General features: G+C 37.1%; 1 protein-coding gene across 49 annotated transcripts in view; it reads left to right on the top strand.

The window, feature by feature from the left end:
• The window catches only part of ESRRG (estrogen related receptor gamma), a 649428-nt gene that overhangs the window by 489476 nt on the left and 141836 nt on the right, over window positions 1-18116 (top strand). For all 49 annotated transcript variants that reach the window (XM_074036547.1, XM_065541796.2, XM_045368468.3 and 46 more), the window contains one exon: window positions 8140-8256. In XM_074036547.1, coding sequence (XP_073892648.1) covers window positions 8140-8256 — 117 coding nt within the window. The remainder of the gene's footprint in view (window positions 1-8139; window positions 8257-18116) is intronic.

The following is an 18116-nucleotide window of genomic DNA, read 5'->3' as shown; positions in this document are numbered from 1 at the left end:
CCCCAGAAGTGTTGAAAGGACAAAATCTACTTTCAGTGTCTCTGAGTGAATGGCGTATTCATTTTCGCACCCTTGCATAAATCTGAGGAAGGTTATTTTATTTTATAATATTTGCAAACTGGAGATTAAAGCCTTAGGATTCAAGATAAATAACAATAAATGGGATCTTAAGACAGTTCTCTCCTTTTTCCTCAGAAAAGGGATCAAAACCGTATGTATATGATCTTAATACCTTCATTTCATGTAATTCTTACAAAGTTATGAAGCAGATATGATTATTTCTCCTTTTGTACTTTAGCAAACTGTGGGTAACAAAGGCAACTGGTTCAAGTTCACACAGCCAATAAAATGGTAGAGCTGGAATTTGAACCTAGGTTTGCATCTTCCCTTCTCTTCTCTTCTCGTCTCGTCTCGTCTAGTCTCTCCTCTCCTCTCTTCTCCTCTCCTCTCCTCTCCTTTCCTTCCCCCTGCTCCCTTCCCTCCCTCCCCTCTCCCTCCTCCTCCCCTCCCCCCTTCTCTTCTCTTCTCTTCTCTTCTCTTCTCTTCTCTTCTCTTCTCTTCTCTTCTCTTCTCTTCTCTTCCTTTCCCTTCCCTTCCCTTCCCTTCCCTTCCCTTCCCTTCCCTTCCCTTCCCTTCCCTTCCCTTCCCTTCCCTTCCCTTCCCTTCCCTTCCCTTCCCTTCTCTTCTCTTTTCTTTTCTTTTCTTTTTTCTTTTCTTTTCTCTTCTTGAGGTGGAGTCTTGCTCTGTCACCCAGGCTGGAGGGCACTGGCATGATTTCAGCTCACTCCAACCTCCGCCTTCTGGTTTCAAGTGATTATCCTGCCCCAGCCTCCTGAGTAGCTGGGATTACAGGCGTGCACCACCATACTTGGCTTTTTTTTTTTTTTTTTTTTTTTTCTGTATTTTTAGTAGAGATGGAATTTCGCCATGTTGGCCAAGCTGGTTTTGAACTCCTGACCTCAGGTGATCCACCTGCCTTGGACTTCCAAAGTGCTGGGATTACAGGAGTGAGCCACAGCTCCTGACCTTTCTTTCTTTTCTCCTCCCCTCCTGTCACACATTCCTCCTCAGACATTTTTCTTAACTATACGCAAAGTAACATACTAAAGATGGACATAGAATGGACATACAAAAATTTTGTCCTAAAAACCAAACACCACGTGTTCTCACTCATAGGTGGGAATTGAATGATGAGAACACTTGGACACAGGAAGGAGAACATCACACACCAGGGCCTGTCGTGGGGTAGGGGGAAGGGGGAGGGATAGCATTAGAAGATATACCTAATGTAAATGATGAGTTAATGGGTGCAGCACACCAACGTGGCACATGTCTACATATGTAACAAACCTGCACATTGTGCACATGTACCCTACAACTTAAAGTATAATGATAATAAAATTGTCCTAAAATGAACATGCACAATGTCTAATGTTTAGTTGATAGTTGTAGAATTAAAGTGATAAAAGAATGCCCATATTTACAAATTTAGGGGAACCTGAGAGAAGATGTAGTTTTTTTCAAAAACTGGAAAAAAATCTAGGCTAAGTAATTTGTTCTCATTTTTTAGCATTTTTAAATGCTAAGCATTTTTCATTCAATACAGTGGAGGAATAGAATCTTATTGTTAGAAATGTTGCACAGGGAGTGGCCAGAACTGGCACAGACTGTAGCCTTGGTGACTCTCCTAAACATAGGACACTGTAGGATGAAACCAGAGTGTGTGATCTCCAGTCACTAGACATTGCCTGCTTGTGAATATTCTTCCAGTCTTTCTCCCTTAAGGGCAAAGCATCGTCCATTCCTATTTGGGAGTGAGGCTTGAGTTTCACCTTGAAAATGCAGCAATTTGCGCCGCTATGCTGTATGCCTCTTATATACTACATTTATGATTGTCAGAATTTAATCTTATAGAATGCTAAAGAATCAACTAGCAAAAGATCTTGTCTATACCTTCCTGTTCCCCACCTCATTTTTTATGGGGTAGAGAGACAGTTCAGAGGCAAAGAGTATGAGACTTGGGCACACTCCTGTGTGTGAAATTGCTTTGATAAGAGTCAGCTCTAACTATTAACTTGATGTGATGCTTCTCTCCTCCCGCTTCAGTATGCCACAACCTCACCTGGCAGGTGGTCTGGGGTCCCATTAGTAGAGTGATACTACCCATTTCTTGTAGTATTTTTGGAAATCCTCTTTTAGAGCCTGAAACAGAGTCTCACAATAGCTTCAGTGATGGCAAATCATTGACCTTTAAGGGTAGACTTAAAATTTAGTAATGAACAAAAATCATCTGGCTTGATGTCAAAATGGAAAGGGCAATACGTTTGGGTGAAAGTGAGATATAATATAGTGCCTCCCAATCCCTGTTTATACCTTGTAAAGTGGCTCTGGTGGCAGTTCTAAAGGAAGCACCAAAAAGTATTTGATGGAATCCCTTGAGAACAGATGTAGTGTTCCTACATAACTTATTTGAAGTCGAACTGTTGATGCATTCTTTGAAAAACATATAACTCCCTTAACTTACGTGTTCACTGATGTAATTATGACTTTTAAAAAGTTATGTATATAGAATAAATTACTATTCCATAATATGAATCTCAGCTATAGATAGTATTTTCTTTTTCAGGTGGAAATGAGCACAGAATAGCTAGAAACAAACCATTGAAAACAAGAAAGAAAAACAAAGAAAAAAAGGAAAGTTGGATCACTGTAAAAATGGAAAAACCTTTGCTACTATACAATAAAGACAGAGTTTTCTTTCTTTCTTACTTGTTTATGTTTTAGGGCATTTAAAACAAAAATACTACAGATTATTGCCTGCAAGATTTCAGTGCTCTGTAATTGTGTACTGAGGCAAATCCCATTATTTTTAAATCACTTAATGTTGAAAAACAATTGAATAAACCCCACTTGGAGTGCCCTGTGGGTCATTGCAAGCTATTTGGTTCTGTTAATAAAATTAAAACAATTGCGAGAAATATACAGATGCTTTCAAATCGGCTTTACAATTGTGATGTCTATGTATGAAAAAGAGGACATGTCTTAGGAACTACATAAATCCAAATGTATCATTACCATGTGGGAGTGATGTGATTCAGGAATAAAGATTTGACATATATTTTTATTTTGAGATGCCATGCTAATTTACATCATTCAGCCCTTTCACTGCCAAACTGTAAAAGTCCATTAAGTGACTGAAAGGAATATACAAATTATCCACTGGCACTCCAGGCTGGAGTTTTACATACACCCTGTTATTCTCTCCGCCAGCTAGCTGCAAGATTCTATTAAGCAGTAAGTGAGAAAATTATATTGCCTGCAAACTAATTGTACAAAAGACTCTGAAATAAGTAATCAGAGCCCGGGACTTTCTGAAAAGCCGCCAGGAGATATTATAAATTGCTCTATCATTCTTGTCAGCCTGGTTTAAAAATCCAGAGCTTCCATGTTGATTTGGTTCCCTCTGAAGCAGAGCACACTTCCCTAGCTATTGACAAAACTGGGAAAATTCCAGTCGTGTCATCAGTAGCTGCCCAATTCAGTCCCTGGTGCCATCTAACAAATGTGTCCCAGAAAATAGCAAGCTATAATCCAAGAAAACTCCGTGTCTGAAATGAAAATCCTATGCTGTGAACAATAACTTCTGCATCCTCCTGAGTGAATATCCAGTGTTCACATTCCAGGTGCCCATAGTTGCTACTGGAAATATTTTTGTCTAGTTTCCACCTTTAGAGAATGGAAGGAAAACAAGTGCCCCGTAGAGATCATATGGTCTACTGGGAGTAATGTCTTTGAACCATTACCAAAATAGATGTAACATCGTTACCCAGGTGCTTGGGGCAGCACATTTTTAGGATAAAATCCTTTCTTTATTGAATAGAAAAAGCACCAGGGAAGGTTTTTCAAGGGCACAATTTCTGTAGACTCTAACATGGATCAAAGATTTTGTTGGGTGGGTGATCATAGCCAACAACAATGAACTGAGTAACTCAATGGGAGGGCTTGGAAATTAGAGAGGTTTTCCTCCAGCAAATAAGTTATTTACAATGATGTTGACTTGTTTTTCAAGATATAAACCAGAGTCACTTAGTGAAATCAAGGTTATCCATATGTGTCAAGGCAACTTTATTGAAAAAAATATTTGTGAAAGGGACCCAGTTAATCAGAAACAATTTCTATACACTTCAGCTGAAAATATATCGTTTGTGAAGACACTAGGACCACTATGTCTTCCATTCATTCATGGTGAAATTTTTACACATATATTGTATTTGCTGTCGCTCTGGGAAGAGTCCTTTACCTCCTTCACCCCAACGTAGTCATTTCTTTACTTTTCATGGCATAGTTCAAGCATTTGCTCCTAGTGAAGAATTTGCTGATCTTCCCAAGCATAATCCCTGTGTTTGTGGGAATGTATGTACTTACCAGTATGCCAGTACTGCATCCTGAACCATGACACCATCCACTAAACTGCATTGTTTGTTTATACGTCTTGTCTCCTCTTGGTGGACTCCTTGATATCAGGAACCACCTCTCTCTATCCCAAACCAGCCGTAATACAAAACTCCTGGCTCATCGATTAGCACTGAGGATTCAACAAGGAATAACGCAGAGGTCCTACTTCAACACTTCATTCTAACACACTAGGAAAACCTCCCCTGCTTTTACATTTCTTATTATCATTGAAGAATTATAGAATGTAATGGATAAAAAGGAGACCAGAGTCCTTTAAATGTGATCTAAAACTCTCATATCGTTATTTGACAGATTCCCTTCTGCCTTTTGAAGAGATTTAAAATCTTTACATAATTATTCCTAGATGAGTCATTCATAGATTTAGCTACTATTATTGAATCAATCCTAAATATTTTCTCCAATGTAGCTCCAATTCTGAGAGCACTCATTTTGTCAATACCAATAAGAATTATATAGTAAGATAAAAATTATATAACTCATTTAGCACCATCTATCTGTATTATTTTATTTTTCTTTTATTTTTATTCTATTCATATCAGTATGGATTTTTATTTCCCATATAATATAATTTCCTTTATGATTTCCTCTTTTATTCACACTTCACTCCTCAGAAGCTTTTGTAATTTTTTTTGGCATAATCTTTCCCCTTTTGCTATACTTTTTTCCATTTTGTCAAAGCTACTGTTCACAATTTTGAAAAATTAACTAGACTTTTTTTTTTTTTTTTTTTTTTTTTGAGACAGAGTTTCGCTCTTGTTGCCCAGGCTGGAGTGCAATGGCTCACTGCAACCTCCATCTCCTGGGTTCAAGCGATTCGCCTGCCTCAGCCTCCCACGTAGCTGGGATTACAGGCATGCACCACCACACCTGGCCTCCCAAAGTGTTGGAATTACAGGCGTGAGCCACTGTGCCCAGCTTGGATGGTTTTTATACTGCATAAAAAATGTCCATTGTCCTCTAGTGTCTTACCATCCAATGGGTAATATGTGTGTGAAAGGTATAACAAAATATGGTCTGTCTGGATATGATGAGAGTACCTGAAAAGATATGAAAACCAAGAAATCATATTCTGGGATAGTCAGAGAAGTTTTCATGAAAGATTGGAATGGAGTTGGGCTTGAACAAGGAGCCTTGGAAATATTTTAAGTAGAAAAAGTGGCAAAGATAGATAATTCTCAGAGGAAAGTTTGAAGGACACTTAGCAAAAAATGAATAAATCAAATTGGCTGCCTCAAAAAGTTCATGTCAGGTAACAATTGCAATATTGCTGAAAAAGTAAATGAAAGGCTGGGAGAAGACCCTGTTTGTAAGCCTTACGGTTTATATTTCATCCAGAAAGGCAAATAATTCTATTGATTTTTTGAAATCAGCGTAATGACATGATCAAAGCAGTCCTGGGGAGAGGAAGATGACAGCGGTATGCCGCGTGGATTAGAGTGGGTCAGGACGGAGGCAAAAAGCCCAGGGAGGGGATAACTGCCATAGTCCAGGTGTGAGCTCACACATGCCTGATGTGCATTCTTGTCAGAAGTTTGTTGATATGAAGGATGGGGATACAGTTTTCAAAGAGGAAGTGGAACAGGTTTGAAAAGAATGATGATTATGTTTGTGGCAGTGGATCATCCTGGTAGAAGTTTTTAGCACTGGGTTAAAGGTGGGTAGGACTAGCACTCATACCTTGATAAGGGAAGTGATGAAAGTGTTACTTCATACTGACTTTTCAGGCAGAAAAAAGGAAAAGAATGCTGTTTGGCAAACTTTTTTTTTTCTCTTTTTTTCTGTTCCTTTTAACCAGTCACTGTTCAGTCCTTCCTAAGACAGCAAAGACCTGTTTCTTTTTAAGTAAGTATAGGGGGAGCCGTATAGTTTGGAAGCATCTAGTAGTCGAATACTAATTAACCCGTAGAAAGTTACTAGCAAAACTCTTTTGATGCAAAATAAATATTCAGAAATGGTTAAAGAAACTCTGCAGTGAAGAATGTTTCATCTAAAGTTCAGATTATAAATACTTTTATTCTTAACTGTGACCCAGCCACTCTGGTTTCTTTGACTTATCCTTGGTTTTCTAAGAGTATAGCATCAGTAATATCTCCAAGGAAGGTGATGGTATATACTTCTGTTGATGCAATTAATATTACTCTTATTATTTAACCTCCTGTTAAAAAGTAGTTGCTTTTATTATTATAAATGCCCTGAATTAGAATGCTAATTTAGGCAATTTTGATAGGCTATCTGAAATTATAATGTGTTTCTTTCAAGTCATGCATACTTAACCAGTTTTCAGTAGTTATAAGTGGTTAGGTATTACCTCCTGTTGAATTAGCAGTTGCTGAGTAGTTGAGTCTTTGTACTACCCTGCAATCCACTAATGTGATATTTAATGAGGAGACATCAGTCTGAAGAAAGGTAGTCAATATAAATCAGTGTTTACAAAGTGTGATTAACTCTGAAATATTTCATCAATGCTGTGGTCCCAGGCAGACTCTATGCTAATTACTAGAATCTGCGCATGTTTCAGGGGACTTGGATGGACCCTGAGTATTGCAAACATGGAGCAGCAAAATTGCAATTATGCTCGGACCGTCGCTGATGACAATTTATGCATTTGGTGTGATGACCTCCCCCTTCCCAAGAGGGCAATAAACAGAATGCATTTTCATTAAGATACTAATGCACTTAATCACAAGGGGAAAGGGTTAGGAAGTAACGAAAGACCTTCAAGCACTATGTGACAGAGCTGATAGGGGAGAAAAGCTTTATTTTAAAGGCAGCTTCTTTACAAAGCTGTAGGCAGCCCCAGAGCACATCCCACACACTGCCATTGGTACTAATTGAAAAAAAAAATTTTAGTTTGGATCTTCTTCTGGTTTCTTAGTTACCATTTTAGATATGTAGGTACTACCATAAGTGATACAAAGTCTAATATTAAAAATATATAATTTCGTAGCAATTTATTCTTTGGTCTAACATCAGGGAACTTCAGTGTTTGGAATTAATTATGCAAATTATGTAACACATATCATGATGATGATGATGATGATAATGATGATGACCATCATCTTCATTATCATCGCCATCATCAGGAAGCATTTACCAAGCACAGAATTGTGTTGTAAGGCTCTGGTAAGTGCTAGAGCAACAACTATGTAATTTCTGTCCCTACCCTCTAGGAGCTTACTATAACATCCCAGATTTGTTTACATACCATTTTCCACAGTGAAGTTTATATTGTTCAATGTCAGAAAGACAAGAAGCCTGATGCACCAAAGTATTAGGAAACAGAATAAATCCAGGATTGGCAATCCAAGAATCTGGTTTTGATATTTGTGTTTTCATGAACATACTCTATTTTGAAATTTCTTTTGGATCACAAGATTCTGGAAGACTCTTCCTTTGCATGGGTGGACTCAGCATAATGTTTTGAAGGCTAATTTTAAAGTTCATCTATTGAAGCATTTTGCCATGTGTGTTCTCCTTGCCCTACGTATCTTTTGTGATTATAGCAGAACATCTAGCTTGGTATTTGTGAGATTTCTGTTGAGTCTCATGTGACATTTTTCGGGGTGGGGGAGTAAGAATAATAAGAGTTGACATTGCCTTTGGGATGCTAATGTTTTCTGGATCTTGCAAATCTGACAACTTTTCTTCAAACTTGTGTCATAGGCAATATAGAATACAGCTGCCCTGCCACGAATGAATGTGAAATCACAAAGCGCAGACGTAAATCCTGCCAGGCTTGCCGCTTCATGAAGTGTTTAAAAGTGGGCATGCTGAAAGAAGGTAAGGCTCTTTTCTAGTGCCCCTGAGCTTTTGATTTTGGTGTGGGGATGGGAGGCAAAAAATTCCACCAATTTTGGAGAAACCAGAAAAAGATGAGGTTAACAGTAAGTACTCTGACTCTGATGGCAGAATACTCCTTTATACCTGGACTTTCTGATAACTTATGGCTAACCACTTGACATTGACAGGACGGGACAAGGTAGGAGAAGCAGATGTACAGCCAAACACACCAGGTATGCTTGACCGTAGTGCTTTTTTCTTCTTTACAATTTGCAGAAAGCAAAGGATAAAGACAAACCAAGAGGCTACTGCCATTGAATTTTTGGTTTTCTTCTCATTACTGGGTTTACAGAGAGTGTTTTTTTGTTTTGTTTTGTTTTTTTAAATTAATCTTGGATTTAAAGCACTCTTTATTCTTTCCCAACCTTATCTTTTAGAGTTTATTTTCTATTACAAATGGCTTGAAATATGATATTAAAATTGCTTTCTATTTGCTTTCAGTTGGGGATAACAACAACAAACATAAAATAGTAACAGGGACATGTATTCTGTGCTAAACAAATTGCTTAAGCTCACACAGTTTATAATTGGTGGAGCCAGGAACTGAGCCCATTGATTCTAGATGCCGCTCAACTATTCCACACATGTCAAAGGTCCTGAAATATTTGTATATTTCAGCATTTCTAGCGAAACTCACATGTTAGCTTGGAGATGGATAAAATGTTTTCTTTACTTTGTGACGCCTGTGATTCAGTTTTTGTTCTTTTACGCATTGCTGTACTTGTGTGTGTGTTTGTAAATGTGCATTTTTACATGCTGCATTTAGAATTTTCTGTTTCCTTTTCTTCAGAAAATTCACCAGGTTTGAAATGAACACAGTTTTATAAAGTAACACAATGAAATGTTGGTAATTAATGTTTGAACAGAAAATTAGATTCATTAAATATTTAAATGTATAACTTCTGTTGCATCACAGAACTATGCTTTGTTTCTGGGGCTTGTCCTATTATTATATTTTGTTCTTACTGGAGATCCCCTATTTTTCTAGTCCATCGCCTTAACCACGCGGCCACGACTACTGGCGGTGAGATCCCCTATTTTTTAACTTTTAAATCCAAATAGGCTCACATATTAATTCACCAACAGTGAATCAGAGTGTAAATGAGTGAGTGCCGTCACGTGGTGTCATAATTTTTCCTGATTTGTTCTTCTTTCAAGATTTTTTCTGTGAACAATATTATAGGAAGATGAGTGGATCAGATTATGTTTGGATATATGGAATTCACATCGTATTTCTCTGACTTTTACTTATCAAATAGGAACAAAGAAGACCCTCTTAAATTCTTCTAGTCTTCAACTTTGCTCTTCCCTTGAGAAAGAGCTATAAACAAAGAAGTGTATAATGTTATGATAAAGTTTTACAAAAAGATGACCAAGATACATTACTAAGTAAATAATATATAAGAACAAGTTTTTTAATAGTATGATTCATTATATATGTGTGTGTGTGTGTATGGGAATGTGTGTGTGTATACACATATATATATATGTATGTAGAGAGAGATGGAAAGGAGAATGGCTGGCAGACATTGTACACACTGTGATGGATATACACATGTGTATACATGGAGAAGTAGAAGGAAGGAAGGATACCTAAAGGTTGGTAACAGTGTCACATTGGTGAATGAAAATGAGGATGGGGGTACTTTTTACGGTATAGCCTTTGACCCTTTTAGGATTTTTCAGAGTTAACATGTTTTATGTTTGTAATCCATTTGCTGAATATGTACTAAGGTCTTCCCATATTCCAGGCACTATTCCAGGCTCCAGTGATATGACAGTGGAAAAGACAGATTAGGTGGTTCTTGCTAGAGAAAACTGACGTGAAGTTGCCAGGAGGACAATTTTGATAAAGGAAAACATATAATTAAAACAACCACCACCCAACCCACATGACAGAGTTTTTCTTTCAGTTAGGATGATGGTGGTAGCTTACGTTTGTGAAGTGGAGTCCTTTATCTTAACCATTGCTTTAACCCCTATAGCAGAGTAACAAACAAAACATATTTCTGAAAGTTAGTGATCAGTGATTGACAGTCAATTTCTGGCCTTAATTATATTTATGTTGCCACTTAGTTTCGTTGTAGAGACTCAAACTAAACTTATGCTCAATCAAAAAGACTTAATTAAGAGTGATTTCAAATCCTTGAAAGTTGAGGAATGATTATTTTTCAAAAGCAAATCCATTTTTAAGAAGTTCTAAAATTAATACAAGAATGAACAGTTTGTATTGATGTGGTATTGATCTAGATTTAGGTTTTATTTTGAAATACTGAATTACATGGAGACACTTCTCGAATTCTAGGAATATGTAATTTTTTATTAGCTTGATTTACTGCTATAATTTACACACCATTTGTTTTTCCAGGTTTAAAGAAGATATTTTTCCTTAAATATTTTTTTCCATTGTGATTTCTAGCAGGAACAATCCTGAAGGGCAGTAAGAGTGAATGAAGAGGTGTGAACTGTGTTTAATTAAACATTGTTGATGAAAGTGAATGGGACAGTGCTTATCTATAATTCACACTTCTTCAATTGCTGTTATCAAGCAAGTATCTGTTTTCTAGGGAATTGCTGCTGTTGCTGATATACTCAAATAATAATTTATTTTCCTTTACTTCTTAATGCCCACTTTGATGGCAAAATATCAGTTCTTTAACACCTCCCCCCACCTCCCACAACCACCAAATCAAAAGGATGGGATGGTTATGAGTAAATATGGAATATTGTTTTTCTTCTGTACTTAAAAAATGCAGTGAAATATTGCATGGTACCCTGCATATAAATGCACAATTATGTTTGGCCATCTCCTTGGTTCAAGACTTGCTTTCTAAGCCTAGAGAGAATAATACTGTCTTAAATGTATCTTTATGGATGGAGAGGGATTTCAGTCCCATGCAGTATGTCAGAGATCATGATGTAGTAAATCTATTCAAATGTAAACCTGTTCAATTCAATTACCAGTCCATAATAAAATTTGCTGCTACAACCCCCGTGTTGACCACAGCAGTCCATACAGGCTGATGGCACAGCAGGTCTGGAAATTGACAGACAAAATCTATTTAAACAAAAAACAACATTAGTTCTAGAATCTGAAATGAAATCAGATTTCAACAGCTTTGATGGGAACTTTCTCTCCTTTAACAGGTATTTTTATTCAACTAGCCAAATCCATTGTAGATAAAGTGTGACCTGAAGGAAATGAGGTTTTCATTAAAAGGGTAGTTTATAGAAAAATGAGAATTATACTGTTTTTAAAATAATAATCCTTAGCTCTATTGACTGGCATTTCTATTAATTATGGCATCTCACTTTGAGAAGATATCTGAGCGTTGGTGGGAGTGTGAAGGAGAAAATGATGGCTTAGTAGGTAAACAACTCCAGTTTCATCACATTGTACGTAATTAAAATTCTTATAAGATATGCTTTCTCATTAGCAAGCAATGGAATTATATTTGAATACACTACATTTGATTTTAATGTTAGAATTTTTCAAAAAAATTGTACCAGTTGAAGAAAAGGAAAATGTGTTGTGTTAGAGAAAGCAACAAAATGCTGCAATACAACAAAACTTTGAGAAGTACAGTAAAACAAATGATAATTTGTTGAAATCCAAGTAGTGGCACCATTCAGCATCCTGAAAAATCCTCTTTGTCTTTCTCTCTCCTCTACTTAGCTGGTAAGTGTCACAAATGATGGGCCAGCATTATTTTTTTCTGTCATTATACCATACTGTATGTCAGAGAAAGCCCATCTATTACATGATATCTGGTCTCAACATTCCCTTTTCATTTTTTTCAGGTATTGCTTATTTGAAGGAAAATAACAAGAACTAATCAAGGTGCACCTATAAATCTGGTCAAGATTTATTTTTATTTTGATCTCTCTCCTTGGTTATTTAAAGGCTATTGCAGGACATACTAGCTCAGTTTGCTTTCTGTCAGTAGCAAACAGAGACATTTTATGAAAGCAATAAGTATTTTATTTAGGTATAGAATTCACTGATCAAAGGATTAAAGGCTGTTTTGATGTTTATTGGCACGATGGCTTTCACCCTGGCAGCTCAAATATTTTTCTTTTACTCTTGCAGGTGAGCAAAAGTCTCACATTCACTCACATTATATTCTTTAGCCAGGCCAGCCTGCATGCCAAAGTGTAGATGAAATGAGGCAACTTAGAGGACCAGTTTTGTTATTTCATGCCAGAAAAGTGTGCTTTTACTTTTGCCTTAAAAAAAATATTACTTAACTTTTCTAATCTCCTATTTTGTCATCTGTAAAATGATGGCACCACTAATAGTATTTGAAAACAAATTGTTGTAAATATCCGATGAGATATTGCAGGTTGAGAGCTTAACATACTATGTGGCCTAGTGTAAGGACCAGGTCAACATTAGCTACTGTGGCCAGAGAGATTAAGGGTCAAGATTCGGGGCCAGGTGGCTCATAGATTCAAGCCCTGGTTCTACCACCTCTGAGACTTGGAGCAAGTAAAAGAACTTCTCTAAGACTCACTCACTTTAGCCTATTTATTTATAACTATGAGACTGAAGGTGGAACTTACTTTGTGAGGTTTTTGTGAAGACCAAGAGATTTAATGTAGATATAGGGTCTAGTACATGCTTAGCAGGTGACGCTATGAGCTTGACTTGCTAGACCAACCCAAGGTCATGTAATTTGTTATCCATTGGCAATGTCAATGGCCTTAGGGGTGCTTTCCAAACTTTTTATAGAAGCACATCAATAAATGAAAATTTGCTCAGAAATTTCATGAGGAAATTTAGTCTTTAATATCTGACCTCAGGTCAAAAGAAGAGAGACAACAGTGTAAAAAGGAAAAAAAGGGGCTTTAACCCAAGCAGAGGTTTTCACTAACAACATTCCAGGTGAAGAAAGCTTTAAAATTACTGGTTTAGCTTCAGAAAGGAGAACTTACTCCTTTGTCTTGAAAGGGAAAAGAAGAGGAGGAAGAAGAGAAAGCAGAGGAGGAGGAGAAAGCTAATGTTCCAACAAAGAAAATGGAAAAGTGGCACACATTTTAAAATGAGCAAGGAGAATTGTAAGAATCCTGTTGACTTCATAAGTAAAGTTTTGTGGGCATTTTTTTTTTTTTTTTTTTTTTTTTTTTTTTTTTTTGCGAAGGGGTCTGGCTCTGTCCCCTAGGCTGGAGTGCAGTGGCATGATCTTGGCTCACTGTAGCCTTGACCTCCTGGACTCAAGTGATCCTCTTGTCTCAGCTCCCTGAATAGCTGGGACTACAGGTGCATGCCACCATGTTACTTTTATTTTAACTTTTTCTGTAGAAATGGCATCTCACTAGGTTGCTCAGGCTGTTCTCAAACACCTGGCCTCAAGTGATCCTCCAGTTTTGGCCTCCCAAAAGACTAGGATTACAGGCATAAGCCACTGCGCCTTGGCCTATGCTTTAGCTTTTATTTCTGATTTCTCAACTACCTAATACTGTGATGTAATTTGGAGCAAGTCCATTCATTTCTAAGAGTCTCCATTCCTGTATCTTCAGGGGAGCAGTTAGACTATATTCTTTCTTACGCCTTCTAATCTGAAATTATATATATAGTATTAAAAATGATATAATGCCTATAGAAACATTATTCCAATATATGACACCAAGAGACTTATAATTACAATGATGATGATGATGATGACTACATCAATGAAGCTGGAACTACCATAGGAGCTCTGGTTTGATAAATATGGATAACGAGATGTGCTACTTGTGAATTTTGTCTTAACTGAAAATTCTTCTGATGCTTTTCATCTTCCTAGCGGAGCAAGAAATATGTTATTTTTTTCAAAGTTAACAGACATGAGAGTTGAAGGCACAGTAGAGCAATTAATAGGTATTTAAATAAGTAGGAACTGAAGTACTGATTGTGTATTTTTGCCTGTGTTTGAAAAACTTTCGCTCTTTATTTCCTCACATTTCCTCCCAGCTCTTGTCAATATATTGAAGTGCAGTCAGTATGGTTTGATTTCTGTGGGCATCTGAAATCTCAACACAGACTGCTGTGATTGCTACCAGTCAGATCTTATTTGAAGTTTTATTGTTACTTTTTAAATAAAAATATTGACAGCAGTAGGAAAGGAGAAGAGCAGGCTTATATAATTATAAATGGCTTCTAAATATTTCCTCTGGAGGAAATGATAAGTTATTAAAACAAGCAAAACAAATCAGATAGTTATGTGTTTTATTGATACCCATTTTTGATTTTCATACTTGATTTGATCTCTTTAAAGTATCTTTCAGCCAGGTGCAGTGGCTCATGCCAGTAATCCCAGCACTTTGGGAGGCTGAGGTGAGGTGGGACAGCACAGGAGTTTGAGACTAGCCTGGGCCACGTGATGAAACCCTCTTTTCTACAAAAACTAAAAATAAAAATAAAAAGCAGAAAGTTAGCAAGGTGTGGTGGCGCACACATGTAGTCTCAGCTCCTCCAGAGGCTGAGGTGGGAGGATGGCTTGAGCCTGGGAAGAGGAAGTTGCAATGAGTGAAGATCGTGCCACTGCACTCCAGCCTGGGGGACAGAGTGAGATTCTGTCTCAAAAAAAAAAAAAAAAAAAAAAGAAAGAAAAAGAAAGACAAAAACATAAAGTATCTTTTAATTACAGAGGTACTCAGTGTTATGTATGCATATTTTCCCCGCTTTGTGAAAGTCTAGAAAATACACACAGTATGAAGATTCCAGATAGGCAGTGTAAACAATATAGTAGAGTTGTGAGTGCCCATGTTTCAGATGAAGTAAAAGCGGAGGTTGAAAATTGGCATTTGGAATAAGTCATCATTTGTGGTGAGACAATACATGGCATTAAGATTTAATTATCATGTTATGACCCTACCCAGTATAGGAAAGTGGGACCCTGGGTGTCAGATTCTCATTAGTCAGATAAGGAACCTAAGGTCAAAGAGTTTTAGTGACTTGCCCATGGTTCCACTGCAGATAAAGTGGGAATGGGATTAAAAGCCATGTGTATCATATGCCCAGGACCATCCTGTATCTATGCCAAGCTGTGTTGCAGCCTTGGCCCAGTAAGGGGTCTTTCCTGCTCCTTAGTTGGGTTGATTGCCTGCATCTGTTGTTAGACCAAGAGTGACCTGAATACTTATTTGGCAGTTGGAGGAAATGGGAAAACGTCCTGGAGATCCCAATAAGCAACAGAGTTTATTAGTCTAACGAGGGGTTTTGAGCTTAAGGTATATAAATAAGTGACATTCTTTAGGAGGTGACTTTTCCTTAGGATTCTCTTCTGAGGAAACCAGGCTTCTCACCTAAAGTTTGATGGGACCACTGAAGTCAGAGATAATGATGGCGATTGGTCTGGGAAAATGTCTTTAGGGGATAACTGAGCAGGCTAGAGTATTGGACTGATCGTGAGTTAGAGAAGGCAATGTACATCAGGAGTGGTGAAGATCAAATAGTAAGGTTGAGGACATTGTATGTCAAAAGGGTCATGCTCATTTTTGCCCAGCTTCTTGGCGAATTATTTTAAATCCATCAAGAATTGCCAGTCTCTATGAAATAAAAGATCTTCATCTTTTGTTCTGACTCATAGATTAATAGTGCTGACCTAATGTTTAGGAAATCCTTGGGTGGAAGAAATAGTAGGAGTATGGAGATCTTCTTTTACATTAGGGAATTAGTTGTCCAGATGCTCTATTTATTCTGAATGATCCCAACACAGTCCATGGGGTATATTTTCTGTTTCTACCTTTTTAGAGAAGTCAATTTGTGCATGCCCACACATACACACATATATGAGAGAGCACAAATTATACATTTATTCATTTAACTGCCATTACATCTCTCTAATCAGGTGGCCTGAGCCCCCAGGATATAAAGAAAAATTATCCCAGAGCTCTTTTGTTGCAACCACAGCTTGAGCCTTGATTTGTATATGGCGGTGGGAACTCTGAGAGTCTTCTGAGTTTACCCTATCAGCAGGAGTAGCAAAGAGCAACTTACTTGTCTAATGACCCTTCTGTTTCATATTTTCCATTTTAATAAAATGTTCGTTTAAAGAGCGTAGTGTTTTCCAGGTAGGTTCTCTTTAAAAAACATAAAGCTACTCAGGTCATTTAGTTATAAGTGGATTTGTTTTTGCTTAGTTAAAGAGCCTACTTAGTATAATTTATCCTAACAAAACATCTTTTGTAAAAACTTCTGAAGAAGACATTGCCAAGGTGATTTTTTTTTCCTCAAGTCTAGTATCATTATGCTGCCAAGTCGAAAACAGAAATTATTGGTAGGGAAATTTGGGCTCCTACTGCCTTCAAAAAGCAGAACAAAGAAAAGGAGAAAGCTTTAATGGTATTCAAGGAAAATATTTCTGTGTTAGATGACAGTTAATAGAACTGCATTGACCTCACAGGTATTTCTTGCACTCTCTATTGTAATATTATCCTAAGAAGCTCCCTCATTAATGCAGAGTATTAAACAAAACTCCCAAGTTATAATATAAGCAATAGCGAAGAGCACCTTCTTTGTGAGTTTCGTCTTGACATTAAGCCATTTGGGAATGTACTTAAGGTACCACAACAAGTTATTTTATGTACGGATACTGTATTACTAGATAGTGATTTTTTTCATGTTTTTTTGGTATGAAACTTGAATAGTCAGTCTCAAAATGAATAGGAAAGATTTTGAAGGTAAGACTAATAACACAGATTTTTGAGAGCTGAATTTACATTAGGCTGTGTGCTATGTGCTTTTGTTGGGGTTTTTTAATCTTTACAATGACCTCAGTGGTAACTATTTCCCCATTTCACAGAGGAAAGGGAAGCTTTGAGAGATTATGTTACCTTCCAAAGTTCTCATAGGGTATGAAGGAGTCTAGGTTCTGTAGCAGGTATTTTGATTCTACTGCCTCTGCTGTACATTTATTTAATGTAGTTATTCTTTCAGAACTTCAGGAATACTCATGTATTATTTGGCTTGGGATTCTTCAGAGGCTATGGGTATTATGAGGTACTGAACTCTTAAAAGATGACTTAAGTAACCCATCCCCCTTTTTTGGAACTAGGGCTCACTTCAGTGCTTTGAGTTCTTCACTTAATGTCCAGAAATAGAATGAACTGTGTTGGAGGGCAATAAGTTTCCCAGCACTGTGAGAGATGTTGTAGGGAACAAGTTCAAGTATCATGTGAGGATTAGACCAGACTATCTTTTACAGTGATTTCCCACTCTGAGAGTCCTGATATCCCAACATAAACTTTGGAATAACTTAACAGTTACAAACTACGTAAATAAACATCAGTAATACTGAAGCTGTTCAATTCCTGGGAACTCTATTTACGGGTCTGTGTTTTTGTCAGTGCATGACATCTTATTTAAATCCAAATTGGAACATAGAGAGAAATTTTGCCTTGTGGCATAGCTTTAGTCTCTGGCTGAGTTTTTAGAAAATGAACTCCAGAACCACATTTCTTATAAGTCATGCTTTTGTAGAGAGGAATGAATCTGATCCACTGACTTTGTGCACCATCTGCCTCAGTTGTTTTGAGGATATGGCCATAGTGTACCACTGGAGTATTATCGTCTCATCTATTATATAAAAGGGGAAAATTGAAGTTCTGATGTTTTCACAATTTGTCCATGATTCTGCACGTAATCCGTGTGGCTCTTAGAAGACTATCACATACTCCCTGCATACCTACTTCTCCAAAACTTTTATATTTATGTATATATTTTAAAATCACAATTACATTAGAAGTGAAGTAGATAGAATCTTTAATGTGAACTAACCAGTTGCAGCACTACAAATTATTTCAGCTGAATAAATCTG

The sequence above is a fragment of the Macaca fascicularis genome, chromosome 1, assembly GCF_037993035.2.
Source record: "Macaca fascicularis isolate 582-1 chromosome 1, T2T-MFA8v1.1".
NCBI classification, from domain to species: domain Eukaryota; kingdom Metazoa; phylum Chordata; class Mammalia; order Primates; family Cercopithecidae; genus Macaca; species Macaca fascicularis.
This window is presented reverse-complemented; position numbering and strand designations above follow the sequence as displayed.